The 19,330-nt window shown below is 34.1% G+C and overlaps 2 protein-coding genes, 2 long non-coding RNA genes and 2 other non-coding genes across 6 annotated transcripts in view; all 6 read left to right on the top strand.

Annotated features, from left to right (window-relative positions):
• Nucleotides 1–6: 6 nt before the first annotated feature.
• Nucleotides 7–1,103, top strand: LOC116012070 (peptidyl-prolyl cis-trans isomerase FKBP65-like). Its single transcript, XM_031251541.1, has 6 exons — nucleotides 7–21; nucleotides 105–191; nucleotides 301–476; nucleotides 559–681; nucleotides 792–813; nucleotides 1,087–1,103. The coding sequence occupies exons 2-6, from the start codon at nucleotides 113–115 to the stop codon at nucleotides 1,101–1,103; spliced, it is 417 nt and encodes a 138-aa protein (XP_031107401.1). The 5' UTR covers nucleotides 7–21; nucleotides 105–112.
• A 16-nt stretch (nucleotides 1,104–1,119) lies between these two features.
• On the top strand, nucleotides 1,120–2,018 carry LOC116016382. Its single transcript, XR_004097734.1, has 3 exons — nucleotides 1,120–1,154; nucleotides 1,416–1,560; nucleotides 1,937–2,018. It is a non-coding gene; the product is annotated as an uncharacterized LOC116016382 (long non-coding RNA).
• Nucleotides 2,019–8,122: 6,104 nt separating this feature from the next.
• LOC116002525 lies at nucleotides 8,123–8,200 on the top strand. The gene has a single exon (XR_004094485.1). It is a non-coding gene; the product is annotated as a small nucleolar RNA snoR28 (small nucleolar RNA).
• A 1,048-nt stretch (nucleotides 8,201–9,248) lies between these two features.
• LOC116016367 (DNA repair protein RAD5B-like) lies at nucleotides 9,249–10,040 on the top strand. Its single transcript, XM_031256605.1, has 4 exons — nucleotides 9,249–9,296; nucleotides 9,377–9,549; nucleotides 9,633–9,776; nucleotides 9,923–10,040. Exons 1-3 carry the CDS (start codon nucleotides 9,251–9,253, stop codon nucleotides 9,708–9,710), a joined length of 297 nt encoding a protein of 98 aa, XP_031112465.1. The 5' UTR covers nucleotides 9,249–9,250; the 3' UTR covers nucleotides 9,711–9,776; nucleotides 9,923–10,040.
• A 1,358-nt stretch (nucleotides 10,041–11,398) lies between these two features.
• LOC116002528 lies at nucleotides 11,399–11,476 on the top strand. Its single transcript, XR_004094486.1, has one exon. It is a non-coding gene; the product is annotated as a small nucleolar RNA snoR28 (small nucleolar RNA).
• Nucleotides 11,477–19,152: 7,676 nt separating this feature from the next.
• LOC116016375 overlaps nucleotides 19,153–19,330 on the top strand; it is a 1,048-nt gene continuing 870 nt past the window's right edge. The window contains exon 1 of the long non-coding RNA XR_004097733.1: nucleotides 19,153–19,198. This is a non-coding gene — a long non-coding RNA (uncharacterized LOC116016375). The remainder of the gene's footprint in view (nucleotides 19,199–19,330) is intronic.

Genomic DNA, 19,330 nt, shown 5'->3' with positions numbered 1-19,330 from the left:
ATGATTCTGCAGTGGTGAAAGGTAAATTGCATATAGCAAAGCACTAGCAATGAGCAATGTGTTGAAATGGACATTTTTGTTAAATGTGTTCTCCTTTCTTGCAGTGAAACTGATGGGAAAGCTGCAAGATGGGACTGTTTTTGTGAAAAAGGGATATGACGAGGAGCCATTTGAATTTACTATTGACGAAGGTAATGCTGATGCAGTAATATTTTGTTACCTGATCACTTGGGCTAAATTTTTACTGGTCTCCTTTGCTGGCACAAATTTGTGACTTGGTTCATATTTTTAATTATGTAGAACAAGTTATTGATGGACTTGACAAAGCTGTAAAAACAATGAAGAAAGGAGAAATTGCAGTGGTAACAATTCAACCAGAATATGCATTTGGCTCATCTGAATCTCCACAAGAGCTGGCTGTTGTTCCTGGGAATTCAACAGTGTACTATGAAGTTGAGATGGTGTCATTTATAAAGGTTGGTTGAGTATGTTTTCATGTCATTAAGTCATTGACATCAGGGAGGGGGTGAAGTAACTAAACAACTTTGTTGATTGCAGGACAAGGAGTCATGGGAAATGAATACACAGGAAAAAATAGAAGCTGCCAAAGCGAAAAAGGAGCAAGGAAATGTTCTTTTTAAGGCAGGCAAATACGAGAGAGCATCAAAAAGATACGAAAAGGTGAAAGCTAACATTTACTTTTTTAATGCAATAGAGTACAAGGTGCATTCATATAACCGTAATGGCTTATGTGTGTTGGGTTTTATGGATGATCACTACCCGGTTCGAAGTGCTTTTTCACTGCTAAATCAGGTAATATATTTTCTCTTGTTGACTTTTGTAATTTTTGTGGATGAGTACCAAAAACTTTTGGTGACACATGGAGATCTGCTCAATCTGATAGTACTCGACAATGGCCTTACTTATTTGAAGCTCTAAATAAATTTCAGGTGTCTAGTTAGTTCATTTTTCTTATTACCAGATTAATGTCATCAGTGATAACTAATTTCTTCTTGAACCCTTTGCTTGATTAATTTATATCACTTGCTGATAAGCTTAAGTTCCTTTCCTTTCTTAATCTTTCAGGATCCTGCGGAAGCTGACAAGATGTTGAAAATTCAACGGGAGTTGGATGGAACAAAAATTTTTCTTGTGTAAGTAATGTGCTGTAATTTTATTTTCTTTCTCATTTACAATCTATGTCCTAGTTGATCTGTAATGCTTTCTGTTGGTTTCTTACAAGCTAACTGTTAACTATCAGTTCTCTGTGATGCTAGGAAGGGCTGACATTAGTTACATTGTGTTATTTTCTGATTGCCACAATTATTAATATTAGAGGAAATTCATGTTACAGAACAACTAGAAATGCTTTTGGTGTTTGAGTTTTATTTTGTCAAATAAAATTTATATTGCAGCATATTTTTACAAGGCAGAAGCTCTTCCCCACCCCTTTGCCTTTTTAATTGTAAGAATGAGTTAATACCACAGCACTTGTTGAGAATGCGGTGAGAAGCTTGACAGTTCGGTTGAGAAGAGTTCAGATCTCATTCAGCTTCGCAGGTACTAATGTCATTCAATTATACTCCACAGTTGTAATAGATTTTTGTTGATTACCAATAATCTTAAACAATAATGGAGTGGAATGGAGTTTATAAAATGATTTTCAAAATTTTTAATTATCCTCTTTAGTTTAGAAAAGGATTTTCAAAATTTTGAAGTACTGTTTTTAGTTTATAAATGGACAATAATGGAATGGAATGGAGTTTATAAAATGATTTTTAAAATTTTTAATTATCCTCTTTAGTTTAGAAAAGGATTTTCAAAATTTTGAAACACTCTTATTAGTTTATAAATGGATTTTTAAAATTCTCAAGTACTCTCTTTAGTTTATAAGTGGATTTCAGTCCTTTTAATTGCTAACATGCTTTTGTTCTAGGGTTACGTTGTTTTAAGTCAACCTTGGGCTTTTGTGCAATGGATGGAAAAGCTTAGCATAGAGGTGGAGTAAAGCTTTTTTTTTTGGCAGGTACATATTAATGGCTTCCTGATCATATTTTCGTCAAACCACCCCCAAATTGACTCATGGGGACTACCCTGTTGGTTTCACCCTGCCGGTCAGGAAAAAAATCATCAGGAAGTTCTTTCCTAAAGAGAATGTTCCTGTAACAAATTATGATCCATTAAGCAATTCTCCTGTCATTATTAAGAAGAAAAAAAAATTAACATTGTAATAACAGAGTCCAGCACAAAATATCTGGTTTGAAATCTTGAAGTCTCAGATAGAAACTGGTACTCCCTACATGCTATATAAGGTTAGTTTTACTCTTTATATGCTAAAGACCTGATCTGATTCTTCATTTGCATTTTAGGTTTTAGTTAACCTTGTTTTCAATGTTCTAAGACTCTTGCAACAAAAAAAGCAACCAGCAGAATCTTGGTTCTATTAAGTCTTCTAACTTGTGTATTGAGTGTACAAGCCCAACGGGAACTGTGGTCTGCAATCTGGCTTCAATTGCTTTGCCACCTTTTGTCAGGGAAAAGGTAATCTACTTGAGTCCCAGGATACATATTTAGTGCTGTTACTGTTTAGTAAATAGAAAGACATGTTCTCTCAATCAACTTCCTGCTTCTTATCTTGTAGGGGGTTCAACTCACAACCATCTAAGCTTGTTGGAAGCAGAGGCTTTATAAATCGATACTTTGATTTTGACAACTGGCAGAGGTTTGACTTGTTCCATAAGTAATTGCTTCATATCTTTCTTGATGTTATAATTTATAAATTTGGCTAATGTGTTCCTCCTTACTAATACAGGGTTACTGCAATAGTTACAACAAACCTGAACAAAATTATTGATGTTAACTTTTATCCCGTCGAAACTGCAAAGAACTCTAATTGCGTCGCAGGTTCATTGGGATTGGTGTCCAAGGCTGACACATTCATTTTACTCGGCATGGCTTTTTATTCACCAGAGGTGAACTACCTTGATGCAACAGTAATTCCTTCTTCTTGATGCATTATTTCTTTTGTTCTGATACAACATCTGATGTGCAGGCCGAGGATCTAAACACAGAAATATTTGAAACAATATACTACCATGCTCTGAAAGCTTCTTCTGATTTGGCTGCAAAGGAAGGCCCCCTATGAAACCAATGAGGGTAGTCCCATAAGCAAGGTATATGTTAGTGTTTCTGCTTTTAGACATTTAAGTGACTAGTACACTGCAGTTTTTTTTTNAGAAGCTCTTCCTGACCCCTTTGCCTTTTTAATTGTAAGAATGAGTTAATGCCACAGCACTTGTTGAGAACGTGGTGAGAAGCTTGACAGTTCGGTTGAGAAGAGTTCAGATCTCATTCAGCTTCGCAGGTACTAATGTCATTCAATTATACTCCACAGTTGTAATAGATTTTTGTTGATTACCAATAATCTTAAACAATAATGGAGTGGAATGGAGTTTATAAAATGATTTTCAAAATTTTTAATTATCCTCTTTAGTTTAGAAAAGGATTTTCAAAATTTTGAAGTACTGTTTTTAGTTTATAAATGGACAATAATGGAATGGAATGGAGTTTATAAAATGATTTTTAAAATTTTTAATTATCCTCTTTAGTTTAGAAAAGGATTTTCAAAATTTTGAAACACTCTTATTAGTTTATAAATGGATTTTTAAAATTCTCAAGTACTCTCTTTAGTTTATAAGTGGATTTCAGTCCTTTTAATTGCTAACATGCTTTTGTTCTAGGGTTACGTTGTTTTAAGTCAACCTTGGGCTTTTGTGCAATGGATGGAAAAGCTTAGCATAGAGGTGGAGTAAAGCTTTTTTTTTTGGCAGGTACATATTAATGGCTTCCTGATCATATTTTCGTCAAACCACCCCCAAATTGACTCATGGGGACTACCCTGTTGGTTTCACCCTGCCGGTCAGGAAAAAAATCATCAGGAAGTTCTTTCCTAAAGAGAATGTTCCTGTAACAAATTATGATCCATTAAGCAATTCTCCTGTCATTATTAAGAAGAAAAAAAAATTAACATTGTAATAACAGAGTCCAGCACAAAATATCTGGTTTGAAATCTTGAAGTCTCAGATAGAAACTGGTACTCCCTACATGCTATATAAGGTTAGTTTTACTCTTTATATGCTAAAGACCTGATCTGATTCTTCATTTGCATTTTAGGTTTTAGTTAACCTTGTTTTCAATGTTCTAAGACTCTTGCAACAAAAAAAGCAACCAGCAGAATCTTGGTTCTATTAAGTCTTCTAACTTGTGTATTGAGTGTACAAGCCCAACGGGAACTGTGGTCTGCAATCTGGCTTCAATTGCTTTGCCACCTTTTGTCAGGGAAAAGGTAATCTACTTGAGTCCCAGGATACATATTTAGTGCTGTTACTGTTTAGTAAATAGAAAGACATGTTCTCTCAATCAACTTCCTGCTTCTTATCTTGTAGGGGGTTCAACTCACAACCATCTAAGCTTGTTGGAAGCAGAGGCTTTATAAATCGATACTTTGATTTTGACAACTGGCAGAGGTTTGACTTGTTCCATAAGTAATTGCTTCATATCTTTCTTGATGTTATAATTTATAAATTTGGCTAATGTGTTCCTCCTTACTAATACAGGGTTACTGCAATAGTTACAACAAACCTGAACAAAATTATTGATGTTAACTTTTATCCCGTCGAAACTGCAAAGAACTCTAATTGCGTCGCAGGTTCATTGGGATTGGTGTCCAAGGCTGACACATTCATTTTACTCGGCATGGCTTTTTATTCACCAGAGGTGAACTACCTTGATGCAACAGTAATTCCTTCTTCTTGATGCATTATTTCTTTTGTTCTGATACAACATCTGATGTGCAGGCCGAGGATCTAAACACAGAAATATTTGAAACAATATACTACCATGCTCTGAAAGCTTCTTCTGATTTGGCTGCAAAGGAAGGCCCCCTATGAAACCAATGAGGGTAGTCCCATAAGCAAGGTATATGTTAGTGTTTCTGCTTTTAGACATTTAAGTGACTAGTACACTGCAGTTTTTTTTTTTTTTTTTTTTTTGCTTTAATCAGTTAGAGTAGTTATTGTAAGTTAAATTTGCCAGAGTTTATATATGATTTTGCAATGGTTACACCCGTAGATAGGTTTATTATTAAATTGATTGATTTTATTGTTTAGGGTACCCTCCAGCCAGATATGTGGGGAGTCACCCCCTCAAATCAATGGGATTGGGTTCCTCTTCGAGCAATGATAGAAAAGAATGAAGTAAGGAATTCCCTTCTTGCAGCACCAATGCCCACTGCTTCAACAAGCCAAATTCTTGGAAATAATGAATGCTTGGAGCCATACACTTCCAACATTTACAGCCGCAGAGTGCTAAGGTTTCTTTGCCCACCAGACTCTGTTAGTTCACATTTCAGTTTGCTGCCTATCCAATTCTAACTACTGTTGTATTTTGACAATGGTGATTTGTTGTGGTAAACAAACATCTTCTTCATGACTTAACTGAGATGGGTCTTTGGTCACCACTTAAGAACCAGATTATATATGAGGTTGGATCTGTGCAGAAAATCCCTGAAATTCCTGACGAGCTTAAATTAATCTACAAGTAATTTTCTCATCCATTTTATTCTTTCGTATTCTTTTTTCTATTCACTGGCTAATATAGAGTATAATGTACTCATGTTAGGACTGTGTAGAGATCAAGCAAAGGACTTTGGTTGATATGGCTGCTGATCGTGGATGCTACATAGACCAGAGCCAAAGCCTTAACATCCATATGGACCAACCCAATTCTGGAAAGCTTACTTCCATGCATTTTTATGCTTGGTCTGAGTTCATATCACTTCATATCTCCGATCTGATTTGTCTCTGTGTTCTGATCGACTACCTTACTTACACGGACACGCAGGGTTTGAAAACTGGAATGTACTATCTCGATCACGTGCAGCGGCTGATGGTATCAAGTTCACTGTTGATGCTTCCATGCTCAAAGTAGCTCCCCATTGCCGCTATCATTTCCTCTTATTCCCATCTTCTATTTAATCTCCTTCAACTTACATTTCAAACTACTGCAAAGGAATGAAGCATTGTTATATTAGTAACTAACAGTTTTTAAATTGTTTATTGTTTTTTCAGGATTTATTTGAGATACCTGCACCTGCTTGGATGAATGTTTCTTTGAGAATGAAACATGTTCCGGAGAATGATAACAATTTGATAAACAAAAAGGCTCTTGCTCTACAAGTAGGTTTTGTGCATTTTTATATTATAGTTTTATCTTGCATTTAATATATGGGTGTGACTACAATATGAAGGTTAAAATGATTTAAGTTTTATGTTTTTATCCCATTTTACGTTAAGTGATGCTTGTAAACTTATTGTTAGGGTCAAACTTATTTATTTTTTCAGGTAGAGCTGTGTTATGAAAAGAATGGGGGAATGGCAACTTTTCTCTTCTTCAGCCTAACAATGTTCCTGAAAGTGTGGTATGATTAACACTCTCTCCAAGTTAGTTTTTCTCCATAATTTATTTTATGCGACTCATGCCCATAATAAGTTGATTATTCGTTGTTGAAGCTCTATTATAGTAAATAGAAAGAGAAAGCTCTTATTGAAGTGTGAATTTGATATATTATGGCTAGTTCCATATATCAAAAGCATACATTTGTCATGAATTTCATGGCAAAATTTTTCATTCTTCCTTTTTTTCGCCTTTCTTATAATTTCTTAATCTACTTCTCTACTCTCTTTTTCTTATCTTTTTGATAAGTATGCGACCTTAGAAAACATATTAGTGGTTAGTTTGATCTAGTTCTTGAGATTTTTGGGTTATTATAAACTGATATGTGCATAGATTCTCAATTTATAATCAAATTATGAAATAGGCTTTTGGTTGTAGAAATACCCATTTTTGAACAGGAATCCACATCAGCCCAATGTGGAAAAATTGAAAATGTTGCAATGTTTGGAAAAAAGGGAAGATATTTTGTGAAACTGTTTGCTATCCTTGCATTACTTCTCTTTTGATATCTAGGCCTTGTAAGGAGAAGCGTTCTTCATATGCACTAGAGAGGAGTACGATATGATGGGATTTACAGGATAGCAAAAATATTGGCTCAAAGTTGGAATTCAGGTAAATGATGATTTTGCTGAATTGTGTCTTTTTGGAGGGTGGCGTATGTCATGTACTGTCACAATGTCTGTTTTTTACTATGTAGGGATTTAAAGTTTGTCGGTATCTTTTTGTACGCTATGATAATGAACCTGCTCCCTGGACAAGGTATGTTATACTATCAATATTTCTTTCTCAATAAAATTAGTCTCTGTGACAGTATGATGTTAATCATGAGGACCAACCGAGGTCCTTACCTGATGTTAAGGAGATAAAGAAAGGTGCTATTGAGATAACTGAAATAAAGGGAGCTCCGGCATGAGATTATCATGTGAGAAGCTTCTCTTTTGAAACACAATTTTAGGATCATGCCATGGTATTTGCTACATCTTTTTGGCCTAATGTTACATAACTCAAGCTTGTCCTTAATCACGAGAGCCTCTAAAATGATGCATCATATACATGTAAAACTTGCTTTTAGATGTGGTTTCTGACTTTATGTTGTACTGAACATTTAGTTTGATTGTAAACCTCGAGAGGGGAATTTGATTTGGATATTGGAGTGGGAATTATAATCTGTATGCAAAATTTAGGAGTGGCAATAAGAAGAGAGCTCTATCGAACGAATGACTTTGCGGATGCTGAGGTAATTTTCTTAAATACTTGCTCTGGTGGGTGTTTGTAATTGTTTTCCTAATTTTCTTTTGCTTCTCCTGGCTTTTGTTTTCAGATTACCATTTGCATCTTGTTTCCCATTGCATACTTGTTATCATGAATGAAGAGCATTGATGATTTAAGATTAAGATTTTGTTATGATTATTTAGATCTGACACTTGATAATTCACCAAAACAGATACCAAATTCAAGAGCATTGAGCATTTTAAGTGGAACATCTTTTATGGAAGAAAAAGATACATCCTGTATCAACTTTTAGTCTTCTACTGATTCTCTTCTGTAGATGGAATCTATCATCAGACATTGCTACATTATGACTCCAAAATAATTTTCCAAGGCAAACAATGGAGGAGATGACGTTTTTCTATGTGAATATGAATATGATATACCCTGGCATAGTTTCAAGCGTATTGCAGACATTGATGATGGCGAAGAGGTAAGATCTAATCGAAAAACAAGTGGCCTTTAAGCTGTCTTCACTGCCACAAAAGTGATGGTTAACCCTCTTACTACAACATGTGCCCATAACTTCTGCAAGGCATGTCTGGATGGTGCCTTTGCAGGTCAGTCTTTCATGAAACTTTTTATCATCAGTTGCTATTACTTGCTAATATGACAATGCTTCCTTGCTTTGCAGTAGTCTCTTGAAATGTAAGTAACGATTTTTTTTTTTTGTTTTTTTTTTCCAGGATTTATTGGAGATAACTACACTTGCTTGGATGAATGTTTCTTTGAGAATGAAACATGTTCCAGAGACTGATAACACTTTGATGAACAAAAGATTTTTGCTCTACATGTAGATTTTGTGCGTTTTTATATTATCTTCATTATATATATTCTTCAATACATGGTTGCTGCATAATATATGGGTGTGACTACAATATGAAGGTTAAATTGATTTCATTTCCATGTTTTTATCCCATGTTACGTTCAATGATGCTTGTAAACTTATTGTCAAGCTTACTTTATTATTATTATTATTATTATTTTTCAGGGTGAGCTGAGTTATGAAAAAATGGGGGAGCGGCGATTTTTCTGTCCTTCAGCGGCCTCCACTAGGGGTCCCTGATAGTGTGGCTGTAATTTTATTTAATTTTTCTTTTTAGAATGAAAAATGTGCCGGAAGATCGATAACGCTTTGATGAACAAAAGGCTCTTGCTCTAGAAGTAGGTTTTGTGCATTTTTTATATTATCTTCATTATATATACTTCAGTACATGATAGCTGCACTTTTATAAATTACAAGACTATGACTATTAAAACTTGCATTGTTTGCTTAGCTTTCAGCCTCCATGGGATTTGGAAGTTGAAAATAAGTTTATCTTGCATTTTATATATGGGGGTGACTACAATATGAAGGTTAAAATGATTTGAGTTCCATGTTTTTGTCTTATTTTATGTGTTGTAATGATGCTTGTAAACTTGTTGTCAAGCTTATTTATTTTTTAAGGGTGAGCTGACTTATGAAAAAATGGGGGAATGGCAATTTTTTTCTCCTTTAGCGGCCTCCACTAGGGGTCTCCTGGGCTCTCTCTCTCTCTCTGTTTAATTTTATTGTTGTTGCATATATTGATTTCTCTGTAAAATAAATCTGCAGATGCTATGGGCCTGGGGAAAACTGTAATGACAATTGCTCTAATACTTGCCAGGCTGGGCAAGGGTAATCAAGAATTTGCTGAGGATATGGCTATTACTCAGCATTCTAGGAACAGAAGGATTAAAGGTGGCACTCTCATTGTTTGTCCTATGGCATTACTTGGTCAATGGAAGGTGTGTTTGCTAGTCTGTAGCCCCTTTTTTGCTTAATTTCAACATGAAAATGTGACTGATATTGATTATAATTCTTATATCAGGATGAACTTGAAGCCCATTCAAAGCCAGATAGCATTTCTGTTTTTGTTCATTATGGTGGGTACATAAGTAAACCCTAGAGTGATAGCAGAACCAGATGTGGTCTTGACAACCTCTATGGTCTTCTATCTGCTGCATATAAGGCTGTAAGTGATCAGTATCAATGTTTTCCAGATCAGTATCAATGTTTTCCCTTGAGCTTGAAAGTGTATTTATTCTGTTTGTTTGGTTCTATGCCCAATGCTACTTGTTATGGACTACCTTGATTAACCAGTTTTTAACTTTGATTTAGGATGGGGGGAGTAGCATATTCCATAAAGTTGATTGGCATCGAATTGTACTGGATGAAGCACACACCATAAAGTCTTGGAGAACTGTGAGTGCTAGGGCTGCATTCACATTGTCTGTACATATTGCGGGTGGTGTCTCACTGGTACTCCACTGCAGGTATGTTCCCTCATCTGTGTGCTCCACTTATCATGTTTCCTAAAAAAATAAGTATTTTGTAAGATCGTCTCATGTGAGAAACATAATACTTTTTAGACTGTTCTAGCAATCCAGTTTATGTTAATGATGTCCTCACTAATTGCTGCAGAATAGTGTGCAAGATCTTTACAGCTTTCTGTGTTTCTTGCATGTTGAGCCATGGTGCAATTGGGCATGGTATATCTTATATATTACTACTGTATATATACATGGTAATAAGTTTAACTAAATTAGACTACTTAAATGTTTGCTATTTTTGGGTGGAATAAGTTAATACAGAGACCTTATGAGAATGGTGATAAGAGAGAATTGAAACTGATCAAGGCAATTCTTAGGCCATTAATGCTTAGGAGAACAAAGGAAACAAAGGACAAGGAAGAGAGGTAAAGTGTGGTATGATTAACATTCTCTCAAAACCAGTTTTTCTCCATGATTTATTTCATGCAACTCAGGCCCATAATAAGTTGAGGTAAATCACCTATGCAGAAGAGGTTTACAAGTTCTACAAGGAAGTTGAGGTAAATCACCTTTTGTGATTTAGGGGTCGTTAGTAAATAGAAAAATGGAGGATTTTCTGAAAAAAAAAAAAAAAAAAAACAGAGAATTGGAGAAGTGGAAGAATGAAAATGGAAAACTTGTTTACTAAAATTAATTCTCAAACATAGCTTTCCACCTCCATTCTTTCATTTGTGTATAATTTTGGAGAAAGCTAAATTGGAGTTCTTCATTTGGAGAATTGGGAAAAACACAGGTGAAAAGTTCTATGCTAACCTGGAGTTTTTTTTTTCAAAACCTGCTTGGTGACTCACTTCTTCCTTGCTTTTTTTGTATTGCCTATTCTCCTCTTATTATTATTATTATTATTATTATTATTATTATTATTATTATGTAAAATTTAGGAGTGGCAATAAGAAGAGAGCTCTATCGGACGAATGACTTTGTGGATGCTGAGGTAATTTTCTTAAATACTTGCTCTGGTGGGTGTTTGTAATTTTGTTTTCAGATTACCATTTGTATCTTGTTTCCCATTGCATACTTGTTATCATGAATGAAGAGCATTGATGATTTAAGATTAAGATTTTGTTATGATTATTTAGATCTGACACTTGATAATTCACCAAAACAGATACCAAATCCAAGCATTTTAAGTGGAACATCTTTTATGGAAGAAAAAGATACATCCTGTATCAACTTTTAGTCTTCTACTGATTCTCTTCTGTAGATGGAATCTATCATCAGACATTGCTACATTATGACTCCAATATAATTTTCCAAGGCAAACAATGGAGGAGATGACGTTTTTCTATGTGAATAAGAATATGATATACACTGGCATAGTTTCAAGCGTATTGCAGACATTGATGATGGCGAAGAGGTAAGATCTAATCGAAAAACAAGTGGCCTTTAAGCTGTCTTCACTGCCACAAAAGTGATGGTTAACCCTCTTACTACAACATGTGCCCATAACTTCTGCAAGGCATGTCTGGATGGTGCCTTTGCAGGTCAGTCTTTCATGAAACTTTTTATCATCAGTTGCTATTACTTTCTAATATGACAATGCTTCCTTGCTTTGCAGTAGTCTCTTGAAATGTAAGTAACGATTTTTTATTTTTGTTTTTTGTTTTTTGTTTTTTGTTTTTTTTTTCCAGGATTTATTGGAGATAACTACACTTGCTTGGATGAATATTTCTTTGAGAATGAAACATGTTCCAGAGACTGATAACACTTTGATGAACAAAAGGTTTTTGCTCTACAAGTAGATTTTGTGCATTTTTATATTGTCTTCATTATATATATTCTTCAATACATGGTTGCTGCATTATATATGGGTGTGACTACAATATGAAGGTTAAATTGATTTCATTCCCATGTTTTTATCCCATGTTACGTTCAATGATGCTTGTAAACTTATTGTCAAGCTTATTTTATTATTATTATTATTATTATTATTATTATTATTATTATTTTTCAGGGTGAGCTGAGTTATGAAAAAATGGGGGAGCGGCGATTTTTCTGTCCTTCAGCGGCCTCCACTAGGGGTCCCTGATAGTGTGGTATGATTAACATTTTCTTCAGCCAGTTTTTCTCCATTATTTATTTCATGCAACTCAGACCCATAATAAGTTGATTATTCATTGTTGAAGCTGCATTATATTAAATAGAAAAAGAAAGATCTGCTTTTGTAAATTTGATATATTGTAATTCATATATGATGCATTGAAGTGTGAATTTGATATATTGTGTGGCAAGCTCCATAGATTAGAAGCATACATTTGTGGCAGTCCATCATTTAACTGTTAGCCCTTAGTTTAAGGTAACTCTTTCTCTCTTTTTTTCTTGTTATTAATATTAACTATTAGGAAGACACTTTCATTACCGTCGTAACAATGTTAAACACTAAAAATTATAAGAGATGTGGTATATTATATAATTTGACAAAATTGAACCCATTCCTTCAATTTTGTTAAATTATAAATGTACCACATCCCTTACAATTTTAAGCTTTTAACATTGTTATGATCCACATGATAGATATTTTCTTAGAAAAATCTTTCATGCCAATTCGTAAAAGTGTTGGGTACTACAATCATAAGAATTGGTACATTTTTTAATTGACAAAATTGAAGGAATGGGTTCAATTTTGTCAAATTATAAAAAGTATATTTTCCTATCATATTTTTAGTTTTTGACGTTCTTACGATCAACACGAAAGTGGTTTCTTAATAGGAGGATTTTGGGCATGGTGACTCTTGCTATTGGATGTTGCTCTTGTGTATAGTTTAAATTAAAGATTGATCAAGGACGGAGGTCAGCTAACCCATTCCTTTTTAACTCAATGAGAAGGTATGACTAGCCTAATAGTACTCTAATATTACATACATTTGAACTAATGGTTTGTCTCCTAGGTAATAAGGCTTTGGTTAGTAAATAATTGATGGCATGATAATGTTGCTCCTTTTTTCACGAAGAACATCCTGCCGAGATCTCTTTTTACAAAATATTAAAAAAAGGTAATTGTCACACTGTTCAAACACACTGAACTGTTCTTGATACTTGGTTCTGAGGCTTTTTATGGACTCGGGGCAAGGCAAAGAAAGTTGTACAGGCACAAAATCTCTGGTTTGATATCTTGAAGTCTTAGATAGAAACTGGTACTCCCTACATGCTATATAAGGTTAGTTTTATACTCTTTATATGCAAAAGACTTTATCTGATTCTTCATTTGCATTTTAGTTATTAGTTAACCTTGTTTTCAATGTTCTAAGATTCTTGCAACAAAAAAAGCAACCAGCAAAATCTTGGTACTATTAAGTCATTGAGATTATTGAGTCTACAAGCCCAACGGAAACTGCGGTCTGCAATCTGGCTTCAATTGCTTTGCCACGATTTGTCAGGGAAAAGGTAATTTATTGAGTCCATAGGATACATATTTAGTGCTCTATAAATCGATACTTTGATTTTGACAAACTGGCAGAGGTTTGACTTGTTCCATAAGTAATTGCTTCATAACTTTCTTGATGTTATAATTTATAAATTTGGTTGTAATGTGTTCCTTCTTATTAATACAGGTTACTGCAATAGTTACATATTGATGTTAACTTTTATCCCGTCGAAACTGCAAACTCTAATTTGCGTCACAGGTTCATTGGGATTGGTGTCCAAGGTCTTGCTGACACATTCACTTTACTTGGCATGGCTTTTTATTCACCAGAGGTGAACTACCTTGATGCAACGGTAATTCCTTCTTCTTGATGCATTATTTCTTTTGTTCTGATACAACATCTGATGTGCAGGCCCAAGATCTAAACACAGAAATATTTGAAACAATATACTACCATGCTCTGAAAGCTTCTTCTGATTTGGCTGCAAAGGAAGGCCCTCTATGAAACCAATGAGGGTAGTCCCATAAGCAAGGTATATGTTAGTGTTTCTGCTTTTAGACATTTAAGTGACTAGTACTCTGCTGTTTTTTTGCTTTAATCAGTTAGAGTAGTCATTGCAAGTTAAATTTGCCAGAGTTTATATATGATTTTGCAATGGTTACACCCGTAGATAGGTTTCTGATTAAATTGATTGATTTTATTGTTCAGGGTACCCTCCAGCCAGATATGTGAGGAGTCACCCCCTCAAATCCCCCTCAAATCAATGGGATTGGGTTGCTCTTCGAGCAATAATAGAAAAGAATGAAGTGAGGAATTCCCTTCTTGTAGCACCAATGCCCACTGCTTCAACAAGCTAAATTCTTGAAAATAATGAATGCTTGGAGCTATACACTTCCAACATTTACAGCCGCAGAGTGCTAAGGTTTCTTTGCCCACCAGATTATGTTAGTTCACATTTCAGTTTGCTGCCTATCCAATTCTAACTACTGTTGTATTTTGACAATGGTGATTTGTTGTGGTAAACAAACTTACAAACATCTTCTTCATGACTTAACTGAGATGGGTCTTTGGTCACCACTTAAGAACCAGATTATATTCAAGGTTGGATCTGTGCAGAAAATCCCTGAAATTCCTGACGAGCTTAAGTTAATCTACAAGTAATTTTTTCATCCATTTTATTCCTTCATATTCTTCTCTCTATTCATTGGCTAATACAGAGTATAATGTACTCATGTTAGGACTGTGTGGGAGATCAAGCAAAGGACTTTGGTTGATATGGCTGCTGATCATGGATGCTACATAGACCAGAGCCAAAGCCTTAATATCCATACGGACCAACCCAATTTTGGAAAGCTTACTTCCATGGGTGTGACTACAATATGAAGGTTAAAATGATTTCAGTTTTATGTTTTTATCCCATTTTATGTTAAATGATGCTTGTAAACTCATTGTTAGGGTCAAACTTATTTATTTTTTCAGGTAGAGTTGAGTTATGAAAATAATGGCGGAGTGGCAACTTTTCTCTCCTTCAGCCTAAAAGTGTTCCTGAAAGTGTGGTATGATTAACATTCTCTCCAAGTTAGTTTTTCTCCATGATTTATTCTATGCAACTCATACGCATGATAAGTTGATTATTCATTGTTGAAGCGACATTATAGTAAATAGAAAGAGAAAGCTCTGATTGAAGTGTGAATTTGATATATTGTGGCAAACTCTATATATCAAAAGCATACATTTATTGTGAATTTCATGACAATGTATAGGCCATCATCACTTAAGGTATTTCTTTCTTTTTATTATTATTAATTATTAATGTTAAATATTAGGAAGATAATGGATATCGTAACAAACACTAAAACTTATAAGAGTTGTGGTATATTATATAATTTGACAAAATTGGACCCATTCCTTCAATTTTGTTAAATTATAAAATGTACCACATCCTTTACAATTTTAAGCATCTAACATTGTTACGATTCACTGATAGATTTTTTCTTAAAAATTATTAAGAAATTATCGTTCAAGAACAGTCATAAGAAATTGGTACATTATATTCTTTAATTTGACAAAAACTGAAGGAATGGGTTCAGTTTTGTCAAATTATAAAAAGTATATTTTCCTATCATATTTTTAGTTTTTGACATTCTTACCATCAACTGATCAACACTAAAGTGGATCCTTAGTAGGATAAGTTTGGACCTGGTGATTCTTGCTATTGGATGTTGCTCTTGCGTACAGTTTAAATTAAAGATTTATCAAGAGAGACGGAGGTCAGTTCACCCAATCCTTTTGAACTTAATGAGAACATATCTTCAAATGCATATAGTTTTTTGTTATAACTTTCTAAGATTTTACCAAAAACAATGTTTTTAAAATTAATTTCTAGGACAACCTTTTGGTGCTTTTGAACTTAATGAGAACATATCTTCAAATGCATATAGCTTTTTGTTATAACTTTCTAAGGTTTTACCAAAAACAATGTTTATTTAAAATTAATTTCTAGGACAACCTTTTCGGGAGGATGTAAATGGGATGGGGGGTAGCATAACATCCAACCTAAAATCTATAGGCATCCAAAATATTTGAACTTTTTTCATGCCATTTATTTTACTCAACATGTCTTATTTTTCCTCTTCAACTCCTTTCTTGTTTCCTTCTATTTTTCATCTTCTTGATCTTTCTTTTCATTCCACTCCCCATTTTTGCTTCTTAATTTTCTTCTTCTCTTTCCCATCTTCCTTATCCGTTCTTTCTTTCTTTCCTTCTGTTTTCTTTCATGTTCTCCATCCTTTCATACTCACTCTCATTCTCATCCCTTCTCGTTTTTTCTTTGTTGACCTTCTCACTATCTGTCTCTATCTTTTTTCCTTTTCATTCTCCAAACTCCTTTTTTTCACACCCTTGTTTTTTTTGTTTCTCTTCTTCTTCTTTCTCCTATTGTCCTCCTCCTTTTGCTTTCAATCTTTTATCCTCATCCACCTTCTTTTTGTTCTCTTTCTTCTTTTCGTTACTTCATTTTCACCCTCATCCTTCATTATTCATATTCTTTCATCTTTTGTTTTTTCCTAGTTTTTTTCTTCCTATATTTCTTCTAGCTCTATCTCCTCGTTGTTTTTAGTCTACTGCTACTATTTTTTTCTTCTCCTTTCTTGTCCTCATATGCATTCTCTTTCTTCTTATTAGAATACTCTCTGTTTTTCTACTTCCTTTTCTTCTTCTTCTTCTTCTTCTCTTTCTCATCTTCCTCTCATTTTCTCTCTTTTTTTCTTCTTTTATTCACTTTTTTTTTTCCTTCATGTTCTCGTCTCTTTTTATTTTCGTTATATTTTACTTTAAATTCTTCATTCTTCATCTTTTCGCCTTTCTTCTTATTTTTTAACCTACTACTCTACTCTCCTTTTCTTCTCTTTTTCGTTTTATTATTCATCTTCTTGTTCTTTCTTTTTATTCCACCCCTATTTTTGCTTCTTAATTTTCTTCCTCTCTTTCTCATCTTCCTTATCCGTTTCTCTTTGTTTCCTTCTTTTTTTTTCCTTCATGTTCTCCATCTTTTCTTACTCACCCTCATTCTCATCCCTTCTTGTTTTTTCTTTGTTGACCTTTTCTCTCGTTGTTTCTATCTTTTTTCTTTTTTATTCTCCAAACTCCTCTTTTTCACTCTCTTGTCGTTTTGTTTCCTCTTCCCCTTCTTTCTCCTTTTGTCCTCCTCCTTTTGCTTTTTATCCTCTTTCACCTTCTTCTTTTTGTTTTCTTTATTCTTTTCGTTCATCTTTCTCGTCATTTTCACCCTCATTCTTCATTATTCATATTCTTTCATCTTATTTTTTTTCCTAGTTTTTTTTCTTTCTATTTTTCTTTCTCGTTTTTTTAGTGTACTGCTATTCTTTTTATTATTCTCCTTCTTAACCCCATATTCATTCCTCTTCCTCCTCCTCCCCCTCCTCCTCCTCCTCCCCTTCCTCCCCTTCTTCCCGATCTTCCTCTTCTTCCCCTTCTTCTTCCTTCAAATTCCTCATTCTTCATCTTTTTGCCTTTCTTCTCATTTTTTAACCTAGTACTCTACTCTCTTTTTTTCTCTTTTTCGTTCTAATATTCATCTTCTTGTTCTTTTCTTTTTATTCTACCCCCTATTTTTGCTTCTTAATTTTCTTCTTCTCTTTCCCATCTTCCTTATCCGTTTCTCTCTTTCTTTTCTTCTTTTTTCGTTCATGTTCTCCATCCTTTCTTACTCACTCTCATTCTCATCCCTTCTTGTTTTTTCTTTGTCTCTCTCTGTCTCTATCTTTTTTCCTTTTTATTCTCTTAACTTATCTTTTTCACTCTCTTGTCTTTTTGTTTCCTCTTCTCCTTCTTTTTCCTTTTGTTCTCTTCCTGTTGCTTTCAATCTTTTATCCTCTTCCACCTTCTCCTTTTTGTTCTCTTTATTCTTTTTGTTTATCTTTCTCGTCATTTTCACCCTCATTCATCATTATTCATATTCATTCATCTTTTGTGTTTTCCTAGTTTTTTTTCTAACTCTTTCCCCTCGTTTTTTTAGTCTGCTACTGTTTTTCTCTTCTCTTTCTTAAACTCATATTCATTCTCCTTACTATCGTTTTATTCTCTTTTTCGTTCTAATATTCATCTTGTTCTTTCTTTTTATTCCGCCCCCTATTTTTGCTTCTTAATTTTCTTCTCCTCTTTCCCATCTTCCTTATCTGTTTCTCTTTCTTTCCTTCTTTTGTCCTTCATGTTTTGCATCCTTTCTTCCTCACTATCATTCTCATCCCTTCTCATTTTTTCTTTGTTGACCTTCCTCTATCTTTTTTCCTTTTTATCCTCCAAACTCCTCTTTCTCATTCTCTTCTGTCATCACTCTCATTATCTTCACTAATAATTCGCATACTATTTTCCATTCATTACTCTTTATAATTCTTATAATTCTTGTGATTTTCTCTTCTTTTTTTTTTTATATTCCTCATCATCCTCCTTTATCTTTTTTTTTTAGTTTTTCCTTATTGTTATCCGGTGATGACAGGATAAAATACTGTCCGTCCATGAGATGTTTGGGTTATTATTAACTGATATGTGCATAGATTCTCAATTTATAATCAAATTATGAAATAGGCTGTTGGTTGTAGAAATACCCATTTTTGAATAAGAATCCAAATCAGCCCTATGTGGAAAAATTGAAAATGTTGCAATGTTTGGAAAAAAGGGAAGATATTTTGTGAAACTGTTTGCTATCCTTGCATTACTTCTCTTTTGATATCTAGGCCTTGTTAGGAGAAGCGTTCTTCATATGCACCAGAGAAAGGAGTACGATATGATTGGATTTACAGGATAGCAAAAATGTTGGCGCAAAGTTGGAATTCAGGTAGATGATGACTTTGCTGAAGGGATTTAAAGTTTGGGACAAGGTGTATGTTACACTATCAATATTTTCTTTATCAATAAAATCAGTGTTTATGATGTTAATCATGGGGACCAACCGAGGTCCTTACCTGATGTTAAGGAGAATCATGGGGACCAACCGAGGTCCTTACCTGATGTTAAGGAGATAAAGAAAGGTGCTATTGATATAACTGAAAATGTTAAGGAGATAAAGAAAGGTGCTATTGATATAACTGAAAGAAAGGGAGCTCCAAAGAAAGGTGCTATTGATATAACTGAAAGAAAGGGAGCTCCGGCTTGAAACACAGTTTTAGGATCATGCCATGGTATTTGCTACATCTTTTTAGCCTAATGTTACATAACTCAAGCTTGTCCTTAATTACAATAACCACTAAAATGATGCATCATATACATGCAAAACTTGCTTTTAGATGTGGTTTCTGACTTTATGTTGTATG

The sequence above is a fragment of the Ipomoea triloba genome, chromosome 1 (assembly GCF_003576645.1).
Source record: "Ipomoea triloba cultivar NCNSP0323 chromosome 1, ASM357664v1".
Lineage (NCBI taxonomy): Eukaryota > Viridiplantae > Streptophyta > Magnoliopsida > Solanales > Convolvulaceae > Ipomoea > Ipomoea triloba.
Note: the sequence above shows the minus strand (reverse complement) of the source record. Positions and strands in the feature narration are given on the sequence as shown.